This window comes from Neofelis nebulosa, chromosome 12, assembly GCF_028018385.1.
Source record: "Neofelis nebulosa isolate mNeoNeb1 chromosome 12, mNeoNeb1.pri, whole genome shotgun sequence".
NCBI lineage: Eukaryota > Metazoa > Chordata > Mammalia > Carnivora > Felidae > Neofelis > Neofelis nebulosa.
The window spans coordinates 29,322,599-29,346,831 of record NC_080793.1 but is presented as its reverse complement, the minus strand read 5'-3'; the positions used below and the strand labels follow the sequence as shown (position 1 = coordinate 29,346,831).

General features: G+C 35.0%; 1 protein-coding gene across 3 annotated transcripts in view; it reads left to right on the top strand.

Annotated features, from left to right (window-relative positions):
* SMC2 (structural maintenance of chromosomes 2) overlaps positions 1-24,233 on the top strand; it is a 67,313-nt gene that overhangs the window by 5,109 nt on the left and 37,971 nt on the right. For all 3 annotated transcript variants that reach the window (XM_058694710.1, XM_058694709.1, XM_058694711.1), the window contains exons 5-15: positions 831-869; positions 4,122-4,232; positions 4,411-4,455; positions 5,549-5,782; positions 5,993-6,142; positions 8,783-9,016; positions 10,423-10,582; positions 18,005-18,122; positions 18,803-18,941; positions 19,298-19,417; positions 21,423-21,627. In XM_058694710.1, coding sequence (XP_058550693.1) covers positions 831-869; positions 4,122-4,232; positions 4,411-4,455; positions 5,549-5,782; positions 5,993-6,142; positions 8,783-9,016; positions 10,423-10,582; positions 18,005-18,122; positions 18,803-18,941; positions 19,298-19,417; positions 21,423-21,627 — 1,555 coding nt within the window. The remainder of the gene's footprint in view (positions 1-830; positions 870-4,121; positions 4,233-4,410; positions 4,456-5,548; positions 5,783-5,992; positions 6,143-8,782; positions 9,017-10,422; positions 10,583-18,004; positions 18,123-18,802; positions 18,942-19,297; positions 19,418-21,422; positions 21,628-24,233) is intronic.

The following is a 24,233-nucleotide window of genomic DNA, read 5'->3' as shown; positions in this document are numbered from 1 at the left end:
ATGAGTTCATGCCCCACATCGGGCTCTGTGCTGACAGCTCAGAGTCTGGAGCCTGCTTCAGATTCTGTGTCTCCCTCTCTTTTTGCCCCTCCCCCGCTCATGCTCTGTCTCTGTCTCAAAATTAAACACTAAAAAAAAAAAAAAAAAAAATTAAAAAAAAAATTTTCTTACATGGAGACTTATTCAAATGAAAATTAAGTGCTAATATTATCTTGTCCTTACTTGCCCCATCCAACTGTCCTCTTAGAAAGTTACAGCAAGGTCAATGGCAGGATCCTGATGGGACCAAAATAACGTTATTTTCAGTATATCACAGCCTCAAGGCTGAAAATTTATTTTAAATGAATCGAAATCATAAGTAATATGATGGTCTGAGAATTGGGTAGTGGAATTTTGTTTTGGTTTTTTTTGGTACTGATAATCTGGCATTGAAATAAAACATGTAACTATTCTATTTGAGGCCCAGAATTTCTATTTCTAGAAATTATCTTGGAGTGCAGCAAGTAAAAAGAAAAATCAAAAGATGTCCAACAATTATGCTAAATTGTATATACTTATGTATTTATATACTTATTGGAGACTTCTGTATCATTAATATTGTTTCAGAAATATGATCTGAGTTGACTTTGTGTTATTTAAAAACTATATTACTGGTAAGTGAAAGTGTGAATAACAGAATTCTAGAAGAAACATCTTTTCATGTAGGTAAGAGAAAGAATTCCCAAAAGGTTGGTATATTAGGATATAACAACTTCAGTGCAGGTAAATGTGTATGCCTTTAGTTGACTCTAATTTGTTATCATTACAGTAACTGCCATTTTATTTTTCAGGGCCGAATTACAAAAGTATTGAACATGAAACCTCCAGAGGTAAAGATACTATTTGTAGACAATAAAAGTAATAATTGTAGATACTGTTTTAATCTTCTAAGTCAATTTTTAAACATAATTTCTTCTGTTCTTAAAGTTCTTAGGAACATTATTAAGAATAATTAGTAAAGAAAGTTTTTTTTTTTTTTTTATTTGGCATTCTGGCCCCCTACCTTTTTAAAGCTATATGACATTACCTTTCTGAGCTTTAGTTTCCTCATCCATAAATTAGAGTCAAGAGTCCTTACCTCAGGTATTTTTTGAGGATTAAATGAGAATGTATAAGAAAAGGCACGGGTGGAACATTGTCGAGCAGATTTTTTTAACATTTTTTTTTTAATGAAGGTATAAGTGACCTATTAGTTTCAGGTGTGCAATATAATGATTAATATATGTAGACATTGCAAAATGATCCTTATAAGTCTAGTTAACATCCATTACCACATAGTTTCAATTTTCTTTTTCTTACAACTTTTAAGGTTTACCTTCTTAGCTCTTAGCAACTTTCAAATATAGTATTATTAACTGTATTTTTACAGTTTTATTAACTGTAGTCACCATCCTATACCTTATATCCCCAGAATGTTTGTAACTGGAAGGTTGTACCTTTGATCACCTGTACCCATTTTGTCCACCCTTTAACCCCTATTTCTGGCAACCCCTAATGTTCTCCAGGATCTCATTTTTTTTCTTTTTAGATTCTACATACAAATACGATTATACAGTATTTCTCTATCTCTGCCTGACTTATTTCACTTAGCATAAAACCCTCCAGTTCCATCCACATTGTCACAAATGGCAAGATTGCATTTGTTTTAGGGGCGCCTGGGTGGCTCAGTCGGTTAAGCATCCGACGTTCGGCTCAGATCATGATCTCACGGTCTGTGAGTTCGAGCCCGGCGTCAGGCTCTGTGCTGACAGCTTAGAGCCTGGAGCCTGCTTCACATTCTGTGTCTCCCTCTCTCTCTGCCCCTCCCCCACTCGCGCTCTGTCTCTCTCTGTCTCAAAAATAAATAAACATTAAAAAAAAAATTTAAGATTGCGTTTGTTTTAAATAGCTGAATAATAGTCCATTGTGTATATATACCACATTTTCTTTATCTGTTCATCACCAACACTTAGGTTGTTTCCATGTCTTGGTATTATAATGCTGCAGTGAACATGGGGATGCAGGTATCTTTTCAAGTTAGTGTCTTTGTTTTCTTTGGCTAAATACCCAGAAATATAATTGCTATATCATATGGTGGTTCTATTTTTAATCTTTTAAGGAATCTTCATAGTTTTCCATAATGGCTGCACCAATTTACATTCTTATCAACAATATAGAAAAGGTTTCCCTTTTCTCCACATTATCACCAGCACCTGTTATTTCTTGTCTTTGTGATAATAGCTATTCTAACAGAGGTAGTTATCTCATGGTTTTAATTTGCATTTCCCTGATGTAATGATGTTGAATACCTTTCATATACCTTTCATCTATCTTTTGTGAAAAAAATGTTCGCATCCTCTGCCCAGGTTTTAATTAGATTGTTTTTTTCCTATTGTGTTGTATATGCAAGTTTTTTATGTATTTTGATATTAACCCCTTAGCAGATTAATGATTTACAACTACTTTTTCCTCTTCCCTAGGTTGCCTTTTCATTTTGTTTATGCTTTCCTTTGCTATGCAGAAGGTTTTCAGTCAGAAGGTAGTTCAGTCAGATAGAGTCCCACTTGTTAATTTTTGCTTTCGTTGCCTTTGCTTTTGGTGTCAAATCCAAAAAATTTTTCACTATGACCAGTGTCAAGGAGCTTAACTTCTGTGTTTTCTTCTAAGAGTTTTATTGCCCAGTATTAAAAGAAATTTTGACTGTATCAAGCAGCCTTTCGCAACCAGTGTTCCATGTCAGACTTAAACCCTACAGAAAAAGATTTCAGTGAAATTAATTCATTGCATTCAGTGGATTGCTTAGGGTATTAAGACTTAAAGTTTTTTTTTCTTGGAGCCCCCTTGAAAAGAGTTGGTGTAAAGGAATGAATGTTTTCAACAAGAACAAAGGCTCTTTAGTTACTATTTTTTATTGAGAACTAAGGGGAAAACTGATAATTGGTAATAGCAGTCTGATTTGAACGTAGGTCATGCATATTTTCTTTAGATAATGTCTTAAGGGAAACTTCTAATTTGAAACCTGCCAAATACATAGAAATGAGAATAGTTTTGAGAGAAATAATCCTTTTGAGATAAGGATTGATGGTGTGTAGAAGCTTCTGAAAAAGGAGTGCTGGTAAAATTGTTTTACTTAGGAAATTATAATTGATAAGTACTTGCCTTTTTTAGAGTGCTTTTTACATGAATTATTTTGTGTAATTCTCAACAGTGTTGTGAGATCTTATCCATACGCTATGGATGAAGAAACCGCAGCACAGAGAAGATTAAGTTATTTGCCCAAGTTCTTAAAGCACATGCCACAGTTGGGATGCACATGTTATGTCATGCTTCATCCTGTTGGCACAAAATGGCTGAAGTCTCTTGGAACAATTTTAAGTAGAAGCTTCTAAAATGAAAACTGAATGTTGGTAGCCTTTATTTTTTTTAAACTTATGTTTGAAGGAAAAGAGGAGGAATTATTGGCTTCAGTTTTATTTTTTTATTTAAAAATTTTTATTTTTAAGTAATCTAAATACCCAACATGGGGCTCAAACTCAACAACCCCAAAATCAAGAGTTGCATGCTCTCCTTGCTGAGCCAGCCGGATGCCCCTGGCTTCAATTTTAAAAGAGGTTTACTCTGCCTCAGTGTTGCATGAAGTTCAATTTTAGAATTGGAGTAAAGGCCAGAAATGTTTCTTGAGTGTTAGGGCTGTGGGCAATACGTGCATTTTTATGTACTTAATGTCTCTGGTCCATTTGGGCCTTTATTTTGATAAGCATGCTTAGTGAGGTTAAGACCTTAAATGAGGGGCGCCTGGGTGGCGCAGTCGGTTAAGCGTCCGACTTCAGCCAGGTCACGATCTCGCGGTCTGTGAGTTCGAGCCCCGCGTCAGGCTCTGGGCTGATGGCTCGGAGCCTGGAGCCTGTTTCCGATTCTGTGTGTCCCTCTCTCTCTGCCCCTCCCCCGTTCATGCTCTGTCTCTCTCTGTCCCAAAAATAAATAAAAAACGTTGAAAAAAAAATTAAAAAAAAAAAAAAAAAGACCTTAAATGATATACTTAATGTAAACTCCAATGAGATTTATCTTGTATTCTTGAAACATTAATATAATTGTCTTTCCAGATTTTATCCATGATAGAAGAAGCAGCTGGAACCAGGATGTATGAATACAAAAAAATAGCTGCCCAGAAAACTATAGAAAAAAAAGAGGCTAAGCTGAAAGAAATTAAGACGGTAATTAAATTTATATAAAATGTTTGTAAAGAGAGTAATTTTGCATTTAGAGTTTCCCTGCTGTAAAGAGGAAATTTCCCTTCCCCCAGTTTTCCTTAAACTTCCATGCTACTTTTCCTTTCAGATTTTTTAATGGTACTTTACATACTGAAAATTTTGATTTTCCTTTATTTTCCAGATACTTGAAGAAGAGATTACTCCAACCATTCAAAAATTAAAAGAGGTATATACTGTGTATGTGAGGACAGCCATCTAGAATGTCTCTCAAAATTGGTGACAATTTTTCATTGTATTCAAGATCATACACATAGAGATGAAATGTACACCACTTCTCAGGAATTTTTCTATGGGATAAGATAAGGAGTTAGAGTTGGTACTTGTTAATCAGACTTCTGCTTATAGAGGACATGTACTTCATTCATACCTATTAATCATAGTGATTTTGGAGATTGCTCTTCATAATCTCAGAAAATGATCTCCCAGATGGAGAGGTAGAATTGAGCAGAACAACATTTCTTGAGGACATGACACTCCTAGTAATCCTGTTGGTAGAGTGAATAATTTCTAGGATAATAGGGGCTACCACTGCAATTATTGCTGTCAAGACCATTGATAAGTGAAAGGTACTAAAACAAATGTCCAGGTCTTTTCTATCATCTTTGTAGCTTCTGACATAATATTTCAGTGAAAAAATGCATTTATAGCACATTGGTTTTAAACTTTCACATTTAGGATTTCATTAAATGCTCATTAAAATTTGATACTTCTCAGAGTTGTATTCTGAATCCATAAAGTATTATGGATTTGCCAATAATGTGGATGTTATTGGCAAATCTGAAAAGGTGTGGTTAAGGATTTTAATTATTCTGTCTGCCCTAGGGGGTCCTTATCAGAATCAAGTTTAATAATGTGTGAGCAAATGTTTGTAAATAGTTACATGATTGAATGTTGGGTAGGCATCCTGGTAAATACTATTTCAAAATACATGTAATAATGTATCATTGGCGGTTGCGTAGTTTGTAGACTACTTACTACCCCCGAGTCTGTGAACCTTGTGTCCACATTTCTTTGTGAATCTCAACTGCCTGATTATATATTAAAAGAAACAACCACACAGGATTCACTGGAGATGGTATAATGGTATCTGAAAAGCTAGAGATCTAATGTTAAAATTTCTATAATCCATGATCACTAATCTAAGACAAAGTCTATTATGTGATGGGAAATTTTATACATGTTGCTGTATTTTGAGTCTTTCTAAGTTTGTTGAAAATTTTGAAGTTTGAGTTATACTTTATTGGTGATTTCTCTTCCAGGAAAGATCTTCCTACTTGGAGTACCAAAAAGTAATGAGGGAAATAGAACATTTGAGTCGTTTATATATTGCTTATCAGTTTTTGCTGGCTGAAGATACAAAAGAACGCTCAGCTGAGGAGTTAAAAGAAATGCAAGATAAAGTTGTAAAGCTTCAAGAAAAATTGTCTGAGAATGATAAAAAAATAAAAGCACTTAGCCATGAAATAGAAGAGTTGGAAAGAAGAAAAGATAAGGTCAGACATAATATGTAAGAATAGATAATATACTGTGGGAAAAAAAATTGTAATAAGTGAGGTCCACTGGCATTGTCTTCTGTAGTGATCATCTTAACGTGTGATAATAACATAGCTTATAAAAAGTAAATCTTACAGAAGTTATACAAGAACATGATGACATGAACAAATTACAAGTATGCTGATTGGATTGGCTGCATTTGATTATAGGAAATTGGAGGTATACTCCGATCTTTAGAAGATGCTCTTGCAGAAGCTCAGCGAGTTAATACTAAATCTCAAAGTGCCTTTGATCTCAAGAAGAAAAATCTGGCAAGTGAAGAGAACAAACGCAAAGAGCTGGAAAAAAATATGGTTGAGGTAAGTAAATAAGCTTGATTTAATTTCTCTTGGTTAACACTTATCCATTTTATTAATATTTATTGAGTGTATGCTACGGACAGTATAGTTGTTTGGGCTGGGGATATAGCAGTGGACAAAATGACAAATATGGACAAAATGCCTTTTGGGTATTCATTCCAATGAGGAGAATGATGATAAAATAAATGAAATCTGCAGTGTGTTATATAGTGATAACAGATTTGGAGAAAAAGCAGGGTAGAGTTTTAGGAATATAAGGGAGGTGGGTAAGGTGTGGGATTTTAAATTGGGTAACCACTGACGGTCTCACCGAGAGGGTGCTATTTCATTAATAAGACCTGAAGGAAGTCAGAGAACCATGTAAATAAATTGGTTGTGGGAGAAGATGTACGAGGCAGAAGAGCAATTGCCCCAGGTGCCAAAGATATTGGAAATATAAGATTGATCAGTGTGGCTCTTCAGCACTAAGTAGTAGGAATGCAGAAAGGTAAAAGGTGTAGGATCACATGTGATTTTATAAGACACGTGAAGGACTTTGACCTTTATTCTGAGTGACATGGGAAGCCACTGGAGTTGGCTGAGCAGAGGAACAACATTTTTTATATTTTAATAGTACTTTTCTTGATGTTTAGAGAAAAACCTAACGGGAAGAAGCAGGGAGGAAATCCAGGTAGTAGGTACCAGTCTAGAGGATAGCCCTTGGATAAATGCAGTATATAAGCAGGTGTATTGAGAGAAGTTTTGGGATTTTATGAGTATTGTAAAGGTAGGTCCAACGAGTTAGACCTGGCAGATTGGTTGTTGAGTTGGTTGTTAAAAGGACTGAAGGATACTACAGATTTCTCTCCTTGACAATTGGAAATATCGTTAGCTTAGTAGAGAATAGGAGGAAGTACGGTGTGAACATAATAGGCTTGAGGTGCCTGTTAGACGTCTAAGTAGATCTGTTGATTAGGTAATTGAATATAGGAATATTGAAGCCAGTCTAGAAATAGAAATCAAAATAACAGATGTTGGCATGCCCCTGGGCTAGTGCAGACTTCTTTTATATACACTCCTTTCTCAGCTAATTCCATCCAGGCCTATAGCCCTATAATATTTATATGTTGATGCCTTTCAGATCTATAATTAGCCTTGACTCCTTCCCTGAATTCTAGATTTTTTGTCCAGCTATTTAATTGACATTGTTACATAGGTGACTAAAAAATGTCTAAAACTTATTTGTCCAGTTATTTAATTGATATTTTTACATAGATGACTAACAAAAAGTCTAAAACTTTACATATCCAAAATAAAACTCTACCTACCCAAACCTCCTTGAGTTATTGAATTTTTCCCTATGTCAGAAAATGGTGCCACTATTAATTTAATTGTTCAGTCCAGAAATCCTAGAGTCTTCTTGCATTCCCCCCTTTTTCTCAAACTCTGTATCTAATCCATCAGCAAATTCTCTTGACTTTAAAAGTACTTCCTGAATATAGCCACTTTTCATGTCTATAGCTGCTTTACTGCAGGCCATCATTCATGTCTTAGGAGGGATGCTGTAATGATGTCCCTGTTAGTTGCCTTGCTTTTTACTCTTGCCATTCTACAATCTGTTCTTTACAAAAGCTAAAATATAAACTGGATCACATCACTCTTGTTCTTAAAATTCATTAATGGCTTCAAAGTCACATGTATAATTAAATTTAGTCTTCACCATGGCCTATGAGACCCTAGCTCCTTTCCACCTGCTCACGGTGGTCCAACACCAAATAGTTCCTCAAACACCCAAGCATATTTCGCAGAGCTTGCCTAGTGTGGGTCCCCGTAGTATTAGCATGATCGATCACTCCTTTTATTTCATTTAGGTTTCTGCTCAAAATGTCATCACAAAAAGGCCTTCCTTCATTGTTCTTAAAATAGTTTCCATCAGTTTCTATCCCTTTACATTGCTTTATTTTTTTACTATGCTTCTCTAGAATATAGGGTCCCTGAGGAATCTGTGTCTTTAATGTCTAGAACAATGACTGATACATGGTAAACCTCTAATAAATATTTAATGAATCATGAATTAAACTTGTGAGCCAAAATTTCTGGTCACTCTCATGTAAATAGTATAGCTGGATTTTTTTTTTCCAGTGTTGGTATCTTAGTGTTTATGGTGTTCGTGTATATAACTTAAAAGGGGTTAATTATTAATAATGCTGTTTCCACTAGTATTTAATATTTAAATTTTATGGTCTTTAATAGTTTATAAATATGTTTTCATGTACATGCTCTTCATCCTACAATCTCTGCTTTGAAGCTTGGAGTAGGATAGTTATTAGTTCAATTTTAGAGCTTTAGGAAGTGATTTTTAGTTGCTTCAAATCGTTTGTTTATGCTGTTTTAGCTAATTTCTAGATTAGACCGTAACACACAGAATGAAAGTATTTCCAGTAGTATTTGGAATACTAAGGACACATTTATCCTAAAAACAGGGTGAATTTTAAAATGAGGATTAAGTATTTAAAGTTGGGATGGTTAAATTATTTTCCTTTTAACCATGCCCACTTCAAATTGCTATGAAATTTGATGGCATAAGGGTATGGGTAGATAAGAAAAAATGGATGTGTTTCCTAAAATATAATACTCTTCAATATTAAAATCTTCCTGAAGGATTCTAAAACTTTAGCAGCAAAGGAAAAAGAGGTTAAGAAGATAACAGATGGGCTGAATGCCCTTCAGGAAGCAAGTAATAAAGATGCTGAAGCTTTGGCTGCGGCACAGCAGCACTTCAACGCTGTTTCCGCTGGACTGTCTAGTAATGAAGATGGAGCAGAAGCAACTCTTGCTGGTCAAATGATGGCCTGTAAAAATGACATAAGTAAAGCTCAGACAGAAGCCAAACAGGTAAATATAGACATTCAGCGCTGTGTGATTGCATTTTTTTAGAAGCTCCACATTATGGTGATCTGATTATTTTCAACGTTTTATAACCATTGCCAATGTCAAGGAATTTGTTACTCTGCTACTCAGTAGCGCTCAATACAGTGAAATTCAAATATGCTAACTGCGAAATATTGATGATAGTTTAAGATGCTATAAAATATTAAATACCCTTATAGGTTAGTTGAAATTATAAATGCAATAAATGCTTTATTCTATTTTGTAGTATTGTATGGAATATTTGAGGTTAATTTTTTTTTTGCACTCTTTTTACTTTTTTATTGACAACATAAAGTCGAAGTCTTAAGCTTTAACAGGAAAACAAACATCCTTTCCATTTCTGTGGTCACCACACTTAGTTCTTACCTTTCATCCTTGGAAGTATCTCTCCCTCCCACTTACCCCCTTCTCGTCTTTGGTTTCCCTATACGGATTTCATAACCTTTGAAGCTTGTCAGTAAAGACTTTCAAATTTGTTTAGATAGTTGTGCATCTTTTAAAGTCCTATGAATGCAACAGTTTTGATTGCAGAAAAAAAAATATATATATATATACACACAGTCTTTATTTTTTTAACAGAGGGCTCATCTTTACAAATATACATGTTCCTGTGTGTGTTTGTATTAATCATATTCAGCATTTTCTGTTAAATGTTTGCAACTTTTCCACTCAACGCTGAAGGTCACAAAAAATTTGTAAGAAATCAGTAACAGAAAAACTTTTAAATCCTCTCAGTTTTTCTGTTAACTTATTATATGTTGGGAAAAAGCCACCATTACTCAGTTTTAGGGGGAGGAGACATCCAGCCAGATCTCAAAGTACTAGTCCATGCTTTTAAGGAACGGTGCTCATTTATATAAACTAGCATTCGCATATCAGACTCCAAGCATTGAAATTTCTCTTGTCAGCTTAAGTTCACTTTCCTGTATAATTTTCTTACTGCTCAATACAGTCTCTCCACTGTTAATTGAACAACACTCACAAATAATATACAAGTACAAATATGCATACCTAAGTGGAAAGGAAGGGAACTAGTTAGTGTTCTGATTAGTAGCTTTCTGATGTGTTTTTAATTTAATCAGCTAATGACAATTACTCTTTCATATAATTTTTGGACTCATTAATGTCATCCTTTGTAAGTATTAAAAATATGGAGTAAATAACTTAATGATTTATGTTAAGCATATATTTTATACTCTGAGTAGTTTTATGAGCAGAAAGTATTGGGAAATGATTGATTTCTTTAAGATATTAATGCAAGTGACCAGTTACATTTTCCAAGCTGACGTTTCTTAAACTAATCTGCATCTGTGGCCATTTAATCACTAGCACTATCTGCCTCACATAGTCTATTAAATTTTCAATAACAGGCTCAGATGAAGTTGAAACATGCCCAACAAGAATTAAAGACTAAACAAGCTGAAGTTAAGAAGATGGATAGTGGCTATAGGAAGGATCAAGAAGCTTTAGAAGCTGTGAAGAAACTTAAAGAAAAACTTGAAGCTGAAATGAAAAAGCTAAATTATGAAGGTTTGCATTGAAACACATGATATTAAATCATTAGGAGGTAGTGATTGTTGATAAAAACTAAATAAAGGAAATAGCAAGTAGGAGTTTGTTTTTTTTACCGTATTAATGGGTGTTAGTATAAGACATACTCGTAAATACAACTGATCCCTGAACAACACGTTTGAACTTGCATGGGCCCACTTACTTGAGGCTTTTTTTTTTTTTTTTTTTTGATAAATACAGTTGAGTACTGTAAGTGTATTTTCTTATGATTTTCTTAACATTTTTTTTTTCTAGCTTACTTAATTGTAAGAATACAATATACAATACATATACAATGTGTGTGTAATGTTTATGCTACCAGTAAGGCTTCTTGTCAGCATTTCGCTATTAGTAGTTAAGTTTGGGGATCAGAAGTTAAACACAGATTTAGGGGCACCTGGTTGACTCAACTGGTAGAGCATGCAGTTGAACTGTTGAACCTAGTGATTCAACAGTTCCGTTCATTACTCAGTGCTCATCATAAGTGTACTCTTAATCCCTATCACTTATTTCATTTCACCCATCCTCCCACCCACCTCCTCATCAGTTTAACTATAGTTAAGAGTCTGTTTTTTGGTTTGTCTCTTTTTTTTATTGTTTCTTGAATTCTACATGTGAGTAAAATCATATCGTAATTGTCTTTTTCTGACTGATTTATTTAACTTAGGTTTGTAATCTCTAGATCCATCCACATTGCAAATGATACGATTTCATTCTTTGTGGCTGAGTAATATTCCATTGTATATGTATAGCACATCTTTTTCCATTCATCTATTGATAGACATGTGGGCTGCTTCCATAATTTGGCTATTGCAAATAATGCTGCAATAAACACAGGATGTTTATATTTTTTCAAATTGATGTTTTAATTTTCTTTGGGTAAAAACCCAGTAGTGGAATTGCTGGATTGTATGGTAATTCTATTTGTAATTTTTTGAGGAACCTCCATACTCCTTTCCACAGTGACAGCACCACACTGTATGCCCATAAACAGTGCATGAAGGTTCCTCTTTCTACATATCCTTGTCAGCACTTGTTTCTTCTGGTTTTGATTTTAGCTATTTTCACAGGTATGAGGTGATAACTCATTGTGGTTTTGATTTGCATTTCCCTGGTGATTAGTGATGTTGAGCATCTTTTCATGTGTTTACTGAACATCTGTATGTCCTCATTAGAGATACCTCTTTTCATGTCTTCTGCCCATTTTTAATTGGATTATTTGTTTTTTTGGTGTTGAGTTGTATAAGTTCTTTGTATATTTTGGATACTAACCCTGTACCGGATATGTCATTTGCAGATATCTTCTCCCATTCCATAGGTTGTCTTTCAGTTTTATCATTTGTTTCCTGTGCTGTGCAGAAGCTTTTTATTTTGATGTACTCCCAAGTTTATTTTTACTTGTTTCCCATGCCTCGGGAGACTAGAAAAATGTTGCCATTGCCTGTGTTGGAGAAATTACTGCCTGTGCTCTCTTCCAGAACTTCTATGGTTTCAGGTCTCACATTTAGGTCCTTAATCTATTTTGAGTTTATTTTTGTATAGGGTCTAAGAAAGTGTCCAGTTTCGTTCTTTTCATATAGCTGTCCGGTTTTCCCTACACCATTTTTTGAAGAGACTGTCTTTTATATTGCATATGCTTTCCTCCTTTGTTGAAGATAAGTTGACCATATAACCATGGGTCTCTGGGCTCTGTCTTCTGTTGATCTGTGTGTCTATTTTTGTGCCTGTACATACTGTTTGGATTACTATGCCTTTGAAGTGTGTCTTGAAATTTGGGATTATGATATTCCCTGTTTTGTTCTTTTTCAAGATTGCTTTCACTATTCAGGGTCTTTTGTGGTTCCATGCAAATTTTAGGATTGTTTGTTGTAGTTCTGTTGGTATTCTAATAGGTATTGCATTAAAACTGTAGATTGCTTTTGGGTAGTATGGAGATTTTAATGTTATTTTTATTCTTGTCTATGAGCATGGAATATCTTTCCATTCATCTTCAGTTTTCTTTAATCACTGTTTTATAGTTTTAAGAGTACAGGTGTTTCACCACCTTGGTTAAATTTATACCTAGGTATTTTATTACTTTCGGTGCACCTGTAAATGGGATTGTTTTCTTAATTTCTCTGTTACTTTGTTACTAGTATATGGAAATGCAACGGATTTCTGCGTATTGATTTTTGTATTCTGCAACCTTAGTGAATTCTTTGATCAGTTGTAGTAGATTTTTGAGGGAGTGTTTAATGTTTTCTATATATGGTATCATGTCATCTGCAAATAGTGAAACTTTTACTTCTTTCTTACCAATTTGGATGCCTTTATTTCTTTTTGTTGCCTGATTGCTGTGACTAGGACTTCCAGTACTATGTTGCGTAAAAGTGATGAGAGTGGGCATCCTTGTCTAGTTCCTGATCTTAGAGGAGAAGCTGTTTTTCCCCATTTAATATGATAGCTATGGGTTGTTCATATAAGGTCTTTTTATGTTGAGGTATATACCCTATAAACCTACTTTGATGAGGGCTTTTATCATGAATGGATGTTGTACTTTGTGAAATGCTTTTTCTGCATCTACTGAAATGATTATATGGTTTTTATCCTTTATCGTGTTGATGTAATGTGCTAAGTTCACTGATTTGTGAATATTTAATGTTCTTTGCAACTCAGGAATAAATCCCACTTGATGTGAGTGATTTTTTTTAACATATTGTTGGGTTCAGTTTGCTAAAATTTTGTTGAGAATATTTGCATCTGTATTCATTAGAGATACTGGCCTGTAGTGTTTTTGTTTTTGTTTTGTTTTGTTTTAGTGTCTTTATCTCGTTTTGTAACAAAGCAATGCCGGCCTCTTAGGAGGAGATTTGCAAGTTTTTCTTTTCTATTTTTGGAATAGTTTGAGAAGAATAGGTATTAACTTTTCTTTAAGAGAAGGTAGAATTTGCCTGTGAAGCCATCTGGTCCTGGACTTTTGTTTGTTGGGAGTTTTTTTGATTACTGATTCAATTTCATTGATGGTAGTCAGCCTGTTCAAATTTTCTTTAAAAAAAATTTTTTTTTTAATGTTTTTATTTATTTTTGAGGCAGAGACAGAGCATGAGCAGGGGAGGGGCAGAGAGAGAGAGAGACACAGAATCCGAAGCAGGCCCCAGGCTCTGAGCTGTCAGCATAGACCCTGATGCGGGGCTCACAGGCTGTGAGATCATGACCTGAGCTGAAGTTGGACACTTAACTGACTGAGCCACCCAGGCGCCCCATCTTTTTTTTTTTTTATTATTACTTTTTTAAAATTTTTGAGAGAGAGAGAGAGAGAGAGAGAGAGAGAGAGAGAGAGAGAGAGAGAATGAGTGGGGGAGGGGCAGAGAGAGGCAGACACAGAATCCAAAGCAGGCTCCAGGCACTGAGCTATCAGCACAGAGCCCGATACAGGCTCAAACTCATGAATCGTTTTTCTTGCTGAATCTTTCTAAAGGTTTGTCAATTTTGTTGATCTTTTCAGAAAACTAACTCCTGGTTCCTTTTGTCTGTTCTACTGTTCTTTTAGTTTCTATTTCATTTGTTTCTGCTGTAATCTTTATTATTTCCTTTCTTCTGCTGGTATTGGGTTTTGTTTGTTGTTCAAAGCTCCTTTAGGTATAAGGTTAGATTCTTTGAAATGTTTTTTGCTTCTTGAGGTAGGCCTGTATTGCTGTAAACTTCCCTCTTAGAAATGCTTTTGCTGCATTCCAAAGATTTTGGACCATTATGTTTTCATTTATGCATTTTCTTGGTTGACCCATTCATTATTTAGTGGCATGTTTTTATCCTTCATATATTTGTCCAGACTTATTCTTTTTTTTTTTTTTTTTTTTTCAGACTTGTGGTTGATTTCTAGTTTCTTAAGTGCTGTGGTTGGAAAAGTTGCATGGTAGGACTTTCATCTGTTTGAATTGAGACTTCTTTTGTGGCCTAATTTGTGATCTCTTCTGAATATATTCCATGTGCACTTATTTGAAAAGAATGTATATACTGCTATTTTAGGATAGAATGTTCTGAATAATATCTATTGGATCTATCTGCTCCAGTGTGTCATTCAGAGCCACTGTTTCCTTGTTGACTTTTTGTTTGGATGATCTATCCATTGATGTAAGTGGGGTGTTAACATCCCCTACCATTATTGTATTACAATCAGTTAGTTTCCTTTATGTTTGTTATTAGCTGCTTTATGTATTTGGATGCTTCCATGTTGGATGCATAAATATTTATAACTGATATATCTTCTTGTTTGATCGCTTATATAGCACCCTTCTTTGTTTCTGTTCACTTTTTGGATGATAAATGCTTTTCTATCCCTTCACTCTTAATCTGCGTGTGTCTTTAGGTCTGAAATTAGTCTCTGTAGGCAGCACTCTTGTTTTTTTATCCATTTTATTACCCTGTATATTTTGACTAGAGAATTCAGTCCATTTACTTTCAAAGTAATTATTGATAGGTCTATACTTATTGCCAATTTGTTACTTGTTTTTATAGTTCTCTGTTCCTTTCTTCTCTTGCTCTTCTCTCATGGCTTGCTGGCTTTTTTTTTTTTTTTTTTTTGGAATATACTTGGATTCCATGTCTTTATTCTTTGCATATCTATTACTGGCTTTTGATTCGTGGTTACCATTGGGTTTGTATATAACATCTTAGTCACATAGCAGTCTATGTTAAGTTGATAGTCGCTTAAGTTTGAACCTGTTGTTTACTCCTCTTACCCCAACCCCCACATTATAGGTATACTTCGTTTTACTGCTTCTGTACTTCTTATTTTTCTTATTTCTGCTTATGGTCTTTTCCACTCAGAGTCTCCTTTAACATTTCTCGTAGGACTGGTTTAGTGGTCATGAATTCTTTAAACTGTTGTTCATCTAGAAAACTCTTTGTCTCTTTCTTGGGAATGATAGCCTAGAATAATCTTGGCTACAGGTTTTTTTTTTTTTTCTTTCAGCATTTGAATGTATCCTGCTACTCCCTTCTGGCTTGCAAAGTTTCCACTGAAAAATCAGCTGATAGCCTTATGAGGCTTTCTTTGTTTGTAACTATCTTCTCTTAATTGCTTTTAAAATGTTCCATATATCACTGTTTTTTGCCATTTTAATTACGATGTGTCTCACTGTGGGCTTCCTTGGGTTGATTTTGTTTGAGGGTCTCTGTGCCTGTTGGATCTGGATTTCTTTCTTCTTACCTAGATTTGGGAAGTTTTCAGCTATTATTTCTTCAAATTTTCAGCCCCTCTTTTTCTTCCAGGATCTTTATAAAGGGAAAGTTATTACACTTGTTGGTATTGCAGAGCCTCCCCAAATCTGTTTTCATTTTTTATTATGTTTTTCTACCACCTGTTCAGCCTGATTATTTTCTGTTACCCTGTCCTCTAGGTTGCTGATCCATTCATTTGTCAGATTCCTCTTGTGTGCTCTGTGTGCTATCTAGTGTATTTTTAATTTCACTTATTGAGGTCTTCATCTCTGATTGGTTCTTTTCTATGTTTTCTATCTCTTTGTTCACTCTTAAGTCCAGTGAGTATCTTTATGACCATTTCTTTAAATTCTCTATCAGACATATTACTCATCTCCATTTCATTCAGCTCTTTTGCTGTGGTTTTACGTTCTCTTTCCTTTGGGATATATTCTCTTGTCCATTTTGTCTAACTCTGTGTGTCTATTTCTACATGTTAGGAATACTAGTTATGTCTCCTGCTCTTGAAAGTAATGACCTTATGAAGAAGAGTTCCTGTAGTGCCCTGCAATGCAATGTCTGTTGTGCACTAGAACCTGATGCTTTAGCTGTATCTCCTATGTGTAATGCATGTACCTTAGTATTGTGACTAAGCTGTTTTTGCTTTCAGTCCAGTCATCTGGAATGTTTCTGTTTGCCTGTCTTGGACAGGATTTGGTCCCTGTGTTGTTAAGAGGGCCAGTCTGGAGCCATTGTGGGCTTGAGTAGAGTCAGATCAAGTGTTTGCCAGAGATGCGATAGCACGGAAGTGTTTCTTGCTTTCCCTGTGTTGTACCCTGAGAAACTTTCTTTGGTGGGTGAGGCCTACAGTCAAACCAGATATCTGATTGTAGCCCACTGCTAGGGCTGCAGTAGGACTGATATGTGTAATTATCCTCTCTTCTCCACAGTGTAGCTGTTATTTTGGAGTGGTACGGGTCCCCTGTCAGGGCTACTTGTACCCTGCCTGGCTTATAGCACTGGTTTGGATGAATTCCAACCCAGGGCATATTGGAAGCGGTAGGTCCACAGCCGAAAGTGGGGTGGGGCAGCAGAATTATCAAGGTTTGCACAGGTCTGTTGTGGGAGGGGACCTGGAACAGAGGTCTGACTAGAAGGGACAGTTTTATAACATGGGGTTGAGGCACACTGTTAGCAAAGCTAGATAGAGAGCTGTGCTGTTTCCTGTAAGTGTCTGTGTGTCTAGGCCGAGGGACTAAAGAAGGAAATGGTGCCTGCCAGTTCTTTTGTTCCTGGAGAAGTCTCTCAAGGATTCCTGCCCCTCCAGCACATTCTTTGAGATTAATAAACAAATCTCCCACCAGTATATTGCAGGTGTTTTTTGAACTGCTACTGTTAAATGCTATACATCTGCGGGGCTGTTTGTTGTGCTGTCTTTTTAAGGGTGAGGAGTTAGTTTCCTCTCAATTTCTTGGCTCTCTTAGAGCTGACCCTACTGATTTTTAAAGTGCCAGGAGTTAAGCCCTGCTAATGATAAGAACTTGTGAAGTTATGCCCCTCTGGTTTTCAGAGGCAAATGTTATGGGGATTTGTCTTCCCCTTATGGGTTCCTTGCGCTTGGGGTGCCTGGTGTGACTGAGGGTCCATTTCTTCTGTTTGTGCCCTTGGTGTCCTTTCCTCCCATTGGCATTCCTGCAGTTCTGTTTGGCTCCTGACTCTATCTCTGTCTTTCCTACCCTCTTCCTTGTGGCCTCTTCCCTACATTTAGCTGTGGAGAGTCTGTTCTGCCAGTGTTTGGGCCATTTTGGGTTGTTTACACTTATGTGGGTGTTATCTGGTAGCATCTGTGGGACTTGGTGAAGTTGGGATTCTCCTATTCCATCATCTTTCTAGCTCTTTGAAGTTGTGAAAACTTACTACTGACAGTTTCCTGCTTCAGTTACTGAAGTGCCACTAGAGAATTCCCAAAATGTTATTTATTTCCACATTAGTGGTTATTCAATTCATATATTGTTTCTTAGAGTGAAAATTACTGTTATTTGTTGGTAGTATTGTCTACTTGACTCTTCATGTTAAGCATGCTTTTTATTTGATGCCAGAAATTTGTATTTTGCTTCTAGGAATGCTTTGGAAACAGAGGTTTCCAAAACTGATAGTTTCTTTAAAACAGAATATTTGTATTTTTAAAATTTTGTTTCAATTTACTTGTAATTTACTATTCAGAAAACAAAGAGGAAGGACTTCTGGAAAAGCGCAGGCAGTTATCTCGTGATATCAGTAGATTGAAAGAAACATATGAAGCTCTCTTAGCCAGATTTCCCAATATTCAATTTGCCTACAGGTAAGAGATTTAAACCTAAAATTTTAATGTAGCAATAGCCAAGATATATTTTTATTTGAGCTTGGAAGACAGTGAAAATTTCATTTACATCAAGTTTTTTGTATGAAAGTATTGTAAGCTGCTTTTCCTTAATTGGGATTTTTTTCCCTAAACATTTATTGAAATGTTAACCAAGACATATTTTCATTTAAGCTGGAAGGCAGTCCGAAAATTTTGTTAACATTACGATTTTTGTATGAAAAATATTATAAGTTGCTTTTCCTTAATTGGTATTTTTTTCTTAGATGTTTATTGAAACGTTTCAGATGTTGGCAGGGGAATTCTTAAGATCAAAATGAGGGAAATTTAGTCCACAGTTTCTGTAAATATCTATATTAGCATTTTACAATTTGTTTTGCTACATGGGGTTTTTTTATGGAATACTCAAAGTAATGTGTTAAAAAGAACATCAACATTATTTTTGCTACGTTGAAAACAATATATACTGAAAGAGTTTTTGATTGACTTAAAGCAATAGCTGACTAGTCATCCGGAACATTTAAAAATTTTTGTTTTTCTTAAAACTGTATATGCTTCTCTTTCGATTGAATGTGTTGTCAGAAAGAGCTCTTGACTAGTAAAATATAACTTAATCTGTTTTATTGTTTCACATTAATTTTTTGTCATCTGTTGTATTTTAGGGATCCAGAGAAGAACTGGAATAGAAATTGTGTGAAAGGACTTGTAGCTTCTCTGATTAGTGTGAAAGATACTTCTGCAACGACAGCTTTAGAATTGGTGGCTGGGGAAAGGCTCTACAATGTTGTAGTAGACACAGAGGTAAATTAATTATAATGAAAGAAAATTTACAATTGCTCTTTAGCTGGAAAAATCATGAGTTTCTACAGTGGAGTACTTTCTTTATGTTTTAAGCTGTTCCTAAGGTTTATAAGTACAGTAATTCAGTTAATGACTTTTATTTTATTACTGATTATATCGTATTTGATTAACTGTATTCCCAAAGAAGTCACATGCTTATTCAGGAGCCCAGAATGCTTATTATCAGTCTTAGACTTTTGATTGTTTAGGATGGTAGGCACTAAATATTTAATTGTGGATTCCTAAACTTGTACTCTTTCCATCTGAATATTTTCTGTCATTAATATTTTCTTTATTTCAAATGCACAATGTTTTAGGTGACTGGAAAAAAGCTACTAGAAAAGGGGGAATTGAAGCGTCGATACACTATAATTCCACTGAATAAGATTTCAGCCAGATGTATTGCTCCAGAAACTCTGAGGGTCGCACAGAATCTTGTAAGTCTTATTTATATGTTTTATGTACATCTTACTTGGTTTATTTAGTTAGGGGACATTAACTTAACTTGGGGGACATAATCATATATGGAACCATAAAATTGTATTGTTACCATACTTCAAATAGTTAAGCTACAAAAAAAAGTAAGAGTTGGCTTATGTGAAATTAGATAGAAAGAGAATAGAAATGGGGGAAGACAAACTCCCTTTGATATTTCAGAGTTGTAATGTTAAAATGTCTTCAAACCTTAAGTGAGGTCACATGACTATCACATAACATTAAATTTCTGCTCTCTGAGTTGTTAGATATACAAAGCTTATAAATACCAGAATTCTTCAGTTGTTTTTTTTTTTTTTTCCTGTCAGGCACAAAGTGCCCACAGTGACAATGGTTTTGGAAGGTGTCCATCAGTCTTGCAGAGATGCTTCTCTATTAAAGTATCTCTACATTGCCTTCCAACCTCTGGGCATACAAAGGCAGGAACTGGGATACCCAGTCAGGTGCTAAGGTGGACCTAAAGTGGTATTGCTATTAGTTAAAAAACAAAAACAAAAACACACACAACCCCCCCTCCCCCCAAAGGAGTACAAGACCATACATTTGGTTATGGTTGTGTGACTGTAGGTAATAACATGAAGCCAATCCTAATGTTCACCAGTGATACCATTTTTTTATTGAGCATCAGTTGAAATGGCAGTTAGGAAACCTAGAAATGCATTTGTATTTAAGATACTAAATGTATACTCAGTGTTCTTGCTGATGTTGAGAAGCCTTCAATGAAAATTATTTCAAAATACAGTTGTATTGATACTTATACTATTAGGAGAAGGAAAATGAGTGCAGAGTAATTAAAAGGTGGTGTTCTAGTTAGTACTTCATTTACTTTAAAAAATTACCAATGGGTCTGGAAGGTTTTGGAAGTTATTTCAGCTTTCGGACAAGTCCGAGTGTAAGGAGTAAATTGGGATTTCAGGTAACGGCAAAAATACTTGTATTCAGATCTCTTAGACCTTTTTAATGGTAGCTGCTGTGTTAGAGAACAATGCTGAACATTTGTTAAACAGCTGCCTTCATTTTGATTTCTCTTGCTACTATTAAGCTCCTTAAAGAATGCTTAGTTATTTTAAAAAGATGAGCAGAAGAAAATATTATAAACAAAGGTTGAGAAGAGGTAGTTGGATTAAAAAAAAAAAATGAAGAATTAAAAAAAATTTTTTTTGACTCTTGCAATTGTTAGTTGTGTTTTTACTTTGGTAGTTGGTAGGTGGCTGCCCTAGCATGTGTTTTTGTTGGTCTGTTTGTTTGCCCTAGCATGTTTAATTTGAATGAAAAAGTATTCACTGTGGAACAACCAAATTACTAATAGTTGAAATAAAACATTTTATATAATTGGGTTGATCCAGCAACAGCTGTATTTAAATTTTTTTTAATATTTATTTATTTATTTATTTATTTATTTATTGAGAGAGAGAGAGAGAGAGAGGGAGGGAGGGAGGGAGAGGGAGAGAGACAGCATGAACAGGGGAGGAGCAGAGAGAGGGAGACAGAATCGGAAGCAGGCTTCAGGCTCTGAGCTGTCAGCACAGAGTTTGATGCAAGGCTCAAGCTCACAAGCCACGAGATCATGACCTGAGCCAAAATCGGACGCTTAACTGACTCAGCCACCCAGACGCCCCAAGCAACTGTTGTATTTTAATTAAGAGAATGTGTCCATAGTCCATTTTGAATTTAGAAACTTGGTACTGGCTCTTGCTTAATAGACACTCTCATAATGCCTGGTGCCTTAGCTAAATATTTTATGTAGCTGTAGAACTTTTAGTGTTTAAACTTGAAATTTGTTCTAAAACTCTTGAGTTTTCCATAGCATTTTAGAAAGTTCAAAAGGAATTATAGTGTTCGGTTAAGTATTACTTAAATTTCTAGTATAGCACTTCTGTTTTATAAAATAATATTTGAAAAGAAAGAAGTAGTATTTACTGTGATAGATCTGTTGTTTTTCCATAGGTTGGCCCTAACAATGTTCATGTAGCTCTTTCCCTTGTTGAATACAAACCAGAACTTCAGAAAGCAATGGAATTTGTCTTTGGAACAACATTTGTTTGTAATAATATGGATAATGCAAAAAAAGTGGCCTTTGATAAAAGGATAATGACCAGAACTGTTACTCTAGGAGGTGATGTATTTGATCCTCATGGAACATTGAGTGGAGGTACGTTATGTGTTTGTTTTTTTGCAAAAAATAAAAATAGTTAACATTTACTTAATTCATATTATGCCAGGTGCTTTACAATTTGCTTTTTTTTTCTAAAAAAATTTTTTTTAACGTTTATTCATTTTTGAGAGAGAGAGAGAAAGAGAGATTGAGACAGGGCATGAGTTGGTGAGCAACAGAGAGGGAGACACAGAATCTAAAGCAGGCTCCAGGCTCCGAGCTGTTTACACAGAGCCCAATGTGGGGTTCGAAGTCACAAACCACAGTATGATGACTTGAGCCAAAGTCAGACACTCAACTGACTGAGCCACCCAGGCACCCTGATATACATATTTGCTCTTTTTTCTCATTCCTTACAACTATTTTATAAAGTAGTTTTTTTCCCCATTTTTTTTAGGGAATTAAATGAGAAAAGTTTAGTAATTCACTCAGTGGCAAATAGTGTTAGAGCTAGTATTTTAACTCAGTTGGATTACAGAGCTAATGTTGAACCACTACTATGGTTTCCTCTGTATGTTTATTGATAACTTATGATACTCCAGGAACCATGCCATTAATTCATTTAACGTTTCTATAGCTTATCTATGAGATAGGTACGATTATAAAAAGTAGAAGTAGAAAACAGTTATTAAGCATACTCGTTTTCTAGTGACTTGAAAATCTTTTATTGAAGTGCAAAGATCTATGGATTTGACTTTCTGTTTATTTACTTTTAAGGTTGATTGTGGTTTTTTTGGCTTTATTTACTTTTGGGCTTAAAACTAAATGATGAACAAAAAGGTAAAAGTAAAATATTAACAAGATACACAAGGTATGAGATAAACAGCAACAAAAAGAAAGCCTAGAAGACAAGAGTAATACCAAAAAAATACTCAGTACTAAATGTATTAAAAGAAAAATGATCATGCTCTATTGATTATATAAGTTTTTTTTAATTAAATTTAATTTTAGCGTAGTTAATATAGTGTGTTATATTAATTTCAGGTGTACAATTTAGTGATCCAACAATTTCATACATCACCCAGTGCTCATCCCAACAAGTACACTCCTTAATAATCCCTGTCACCTATTTCACCTATCACCCTACCAACCTTCCATCTGGTAGCCATCAGTTCTCTATAGTTACGAGTCTGTTTCTTGGCTTCTCTTTTTTCCTTTGTTCCTTAAATTGCATATATGAGTGAAATTGTATGGTATTTTTCTTTCTCTGACTGACTTATTTCACTTAGCATTATACTTTCTCAGTCCATCCATGTCCTTGAAAATGGCAAGATTTCCTATTTTATGATTGAATATTATGTCTATATATATATATATATATGTATATATGTATATATATATACATATGTACATGTACACACACACCACCTCTTTATCCATTTATCAGTTGACAGACACGTAAGGCTGGTTACATAATTTGGATATTGTAAATAAAGCTGCAATAAACGTATGGGTGCATGTATCCCTTTGAGTTAGTGTTTTTGTGTATTTTTGGTAAACACCAAAATCGCACCAGTAGTGCAATGGATGGATGATAGGGTGGTTCCATTTTTAACCTTTTGAGGAACCTCTATACTGTTTTCCACAGTGACTGCACCAGTGTACATTTCCACCAACAGTACAAGAGAGTTCCTATTTCTCCACATCCTCTACCACACTTGTCTCCTGTGTTTTCATTTTAGCCATTTTGACAGATGTGAGGTGATACCTCATTGTAGTTTTGATTTGCATTTCCCTGATGATGAGTGATTTTGATGAGCCTCTTTTCATGTGTCTTTTGGCCATTTGTATTTCTTTGGAGAAATGTCTCTTCATGTCTTCTGCCCACTTTTTAGTTGGATTTTTTTGTTTTTTGAGTCAAGTTTTGTCAATTCTTTATATTTTGGATACTAATCCTTCATCAGATATGTCAGGTACAAATATCTTCTATTCTGTAGATTCTCTTTCAGTTTTGCTGATTGTTTTGTTCACTGTGCAGAAGCTTTTTATTTTCATGTAGTCCTTTCCTTTGCCTCAGGAGACGTATGTAGAAAAATGTTGCTATGACCTATGTCATTGACATCACTGCCTGTCCTCTCTTCCTGGGTTTTTATGGTTTCAGGTCTCAGCTCTGTCTTTAGTTCATTTTGAGTTTATTTTCGTGCATGATATAAGAAAGTGGTCTAGGTTTTTTTTGTTGTTGTTTTGTTGTTGTTGTTTTTTGCATGTAGCTGACCAGTTTGCCCAATGCCATTTGCTGAAGAGACTGTCTTTTTCCCATTAGATATTCTTACCTTCTTTGTCAAAGATTAATTGACCATATAGTTGTGGGTTTATTTCTGGGCTTTCTTTTCTTTTCCATTGATCTAGGTATCTGTTTTTGTGCTGGTACCATACTATTTCCATTCCTACAGCTTTGTCATCTAACTTGAAGCTGATACCTCCAGCTTTGCTTTTCTTTTTCAAGATTGCTTTGGTTATTTGGGGTCTTTTGTGTTTCCATATAAATTTTAGGATTGTTTGTTTTAGTACTGTGGAAAATGGATTGCATTAAAAGTGTAGATTACTTTGGGTAGTATGGACATTTTAATAATATTTTTTCCAGTCCATGAGCATGGAATATC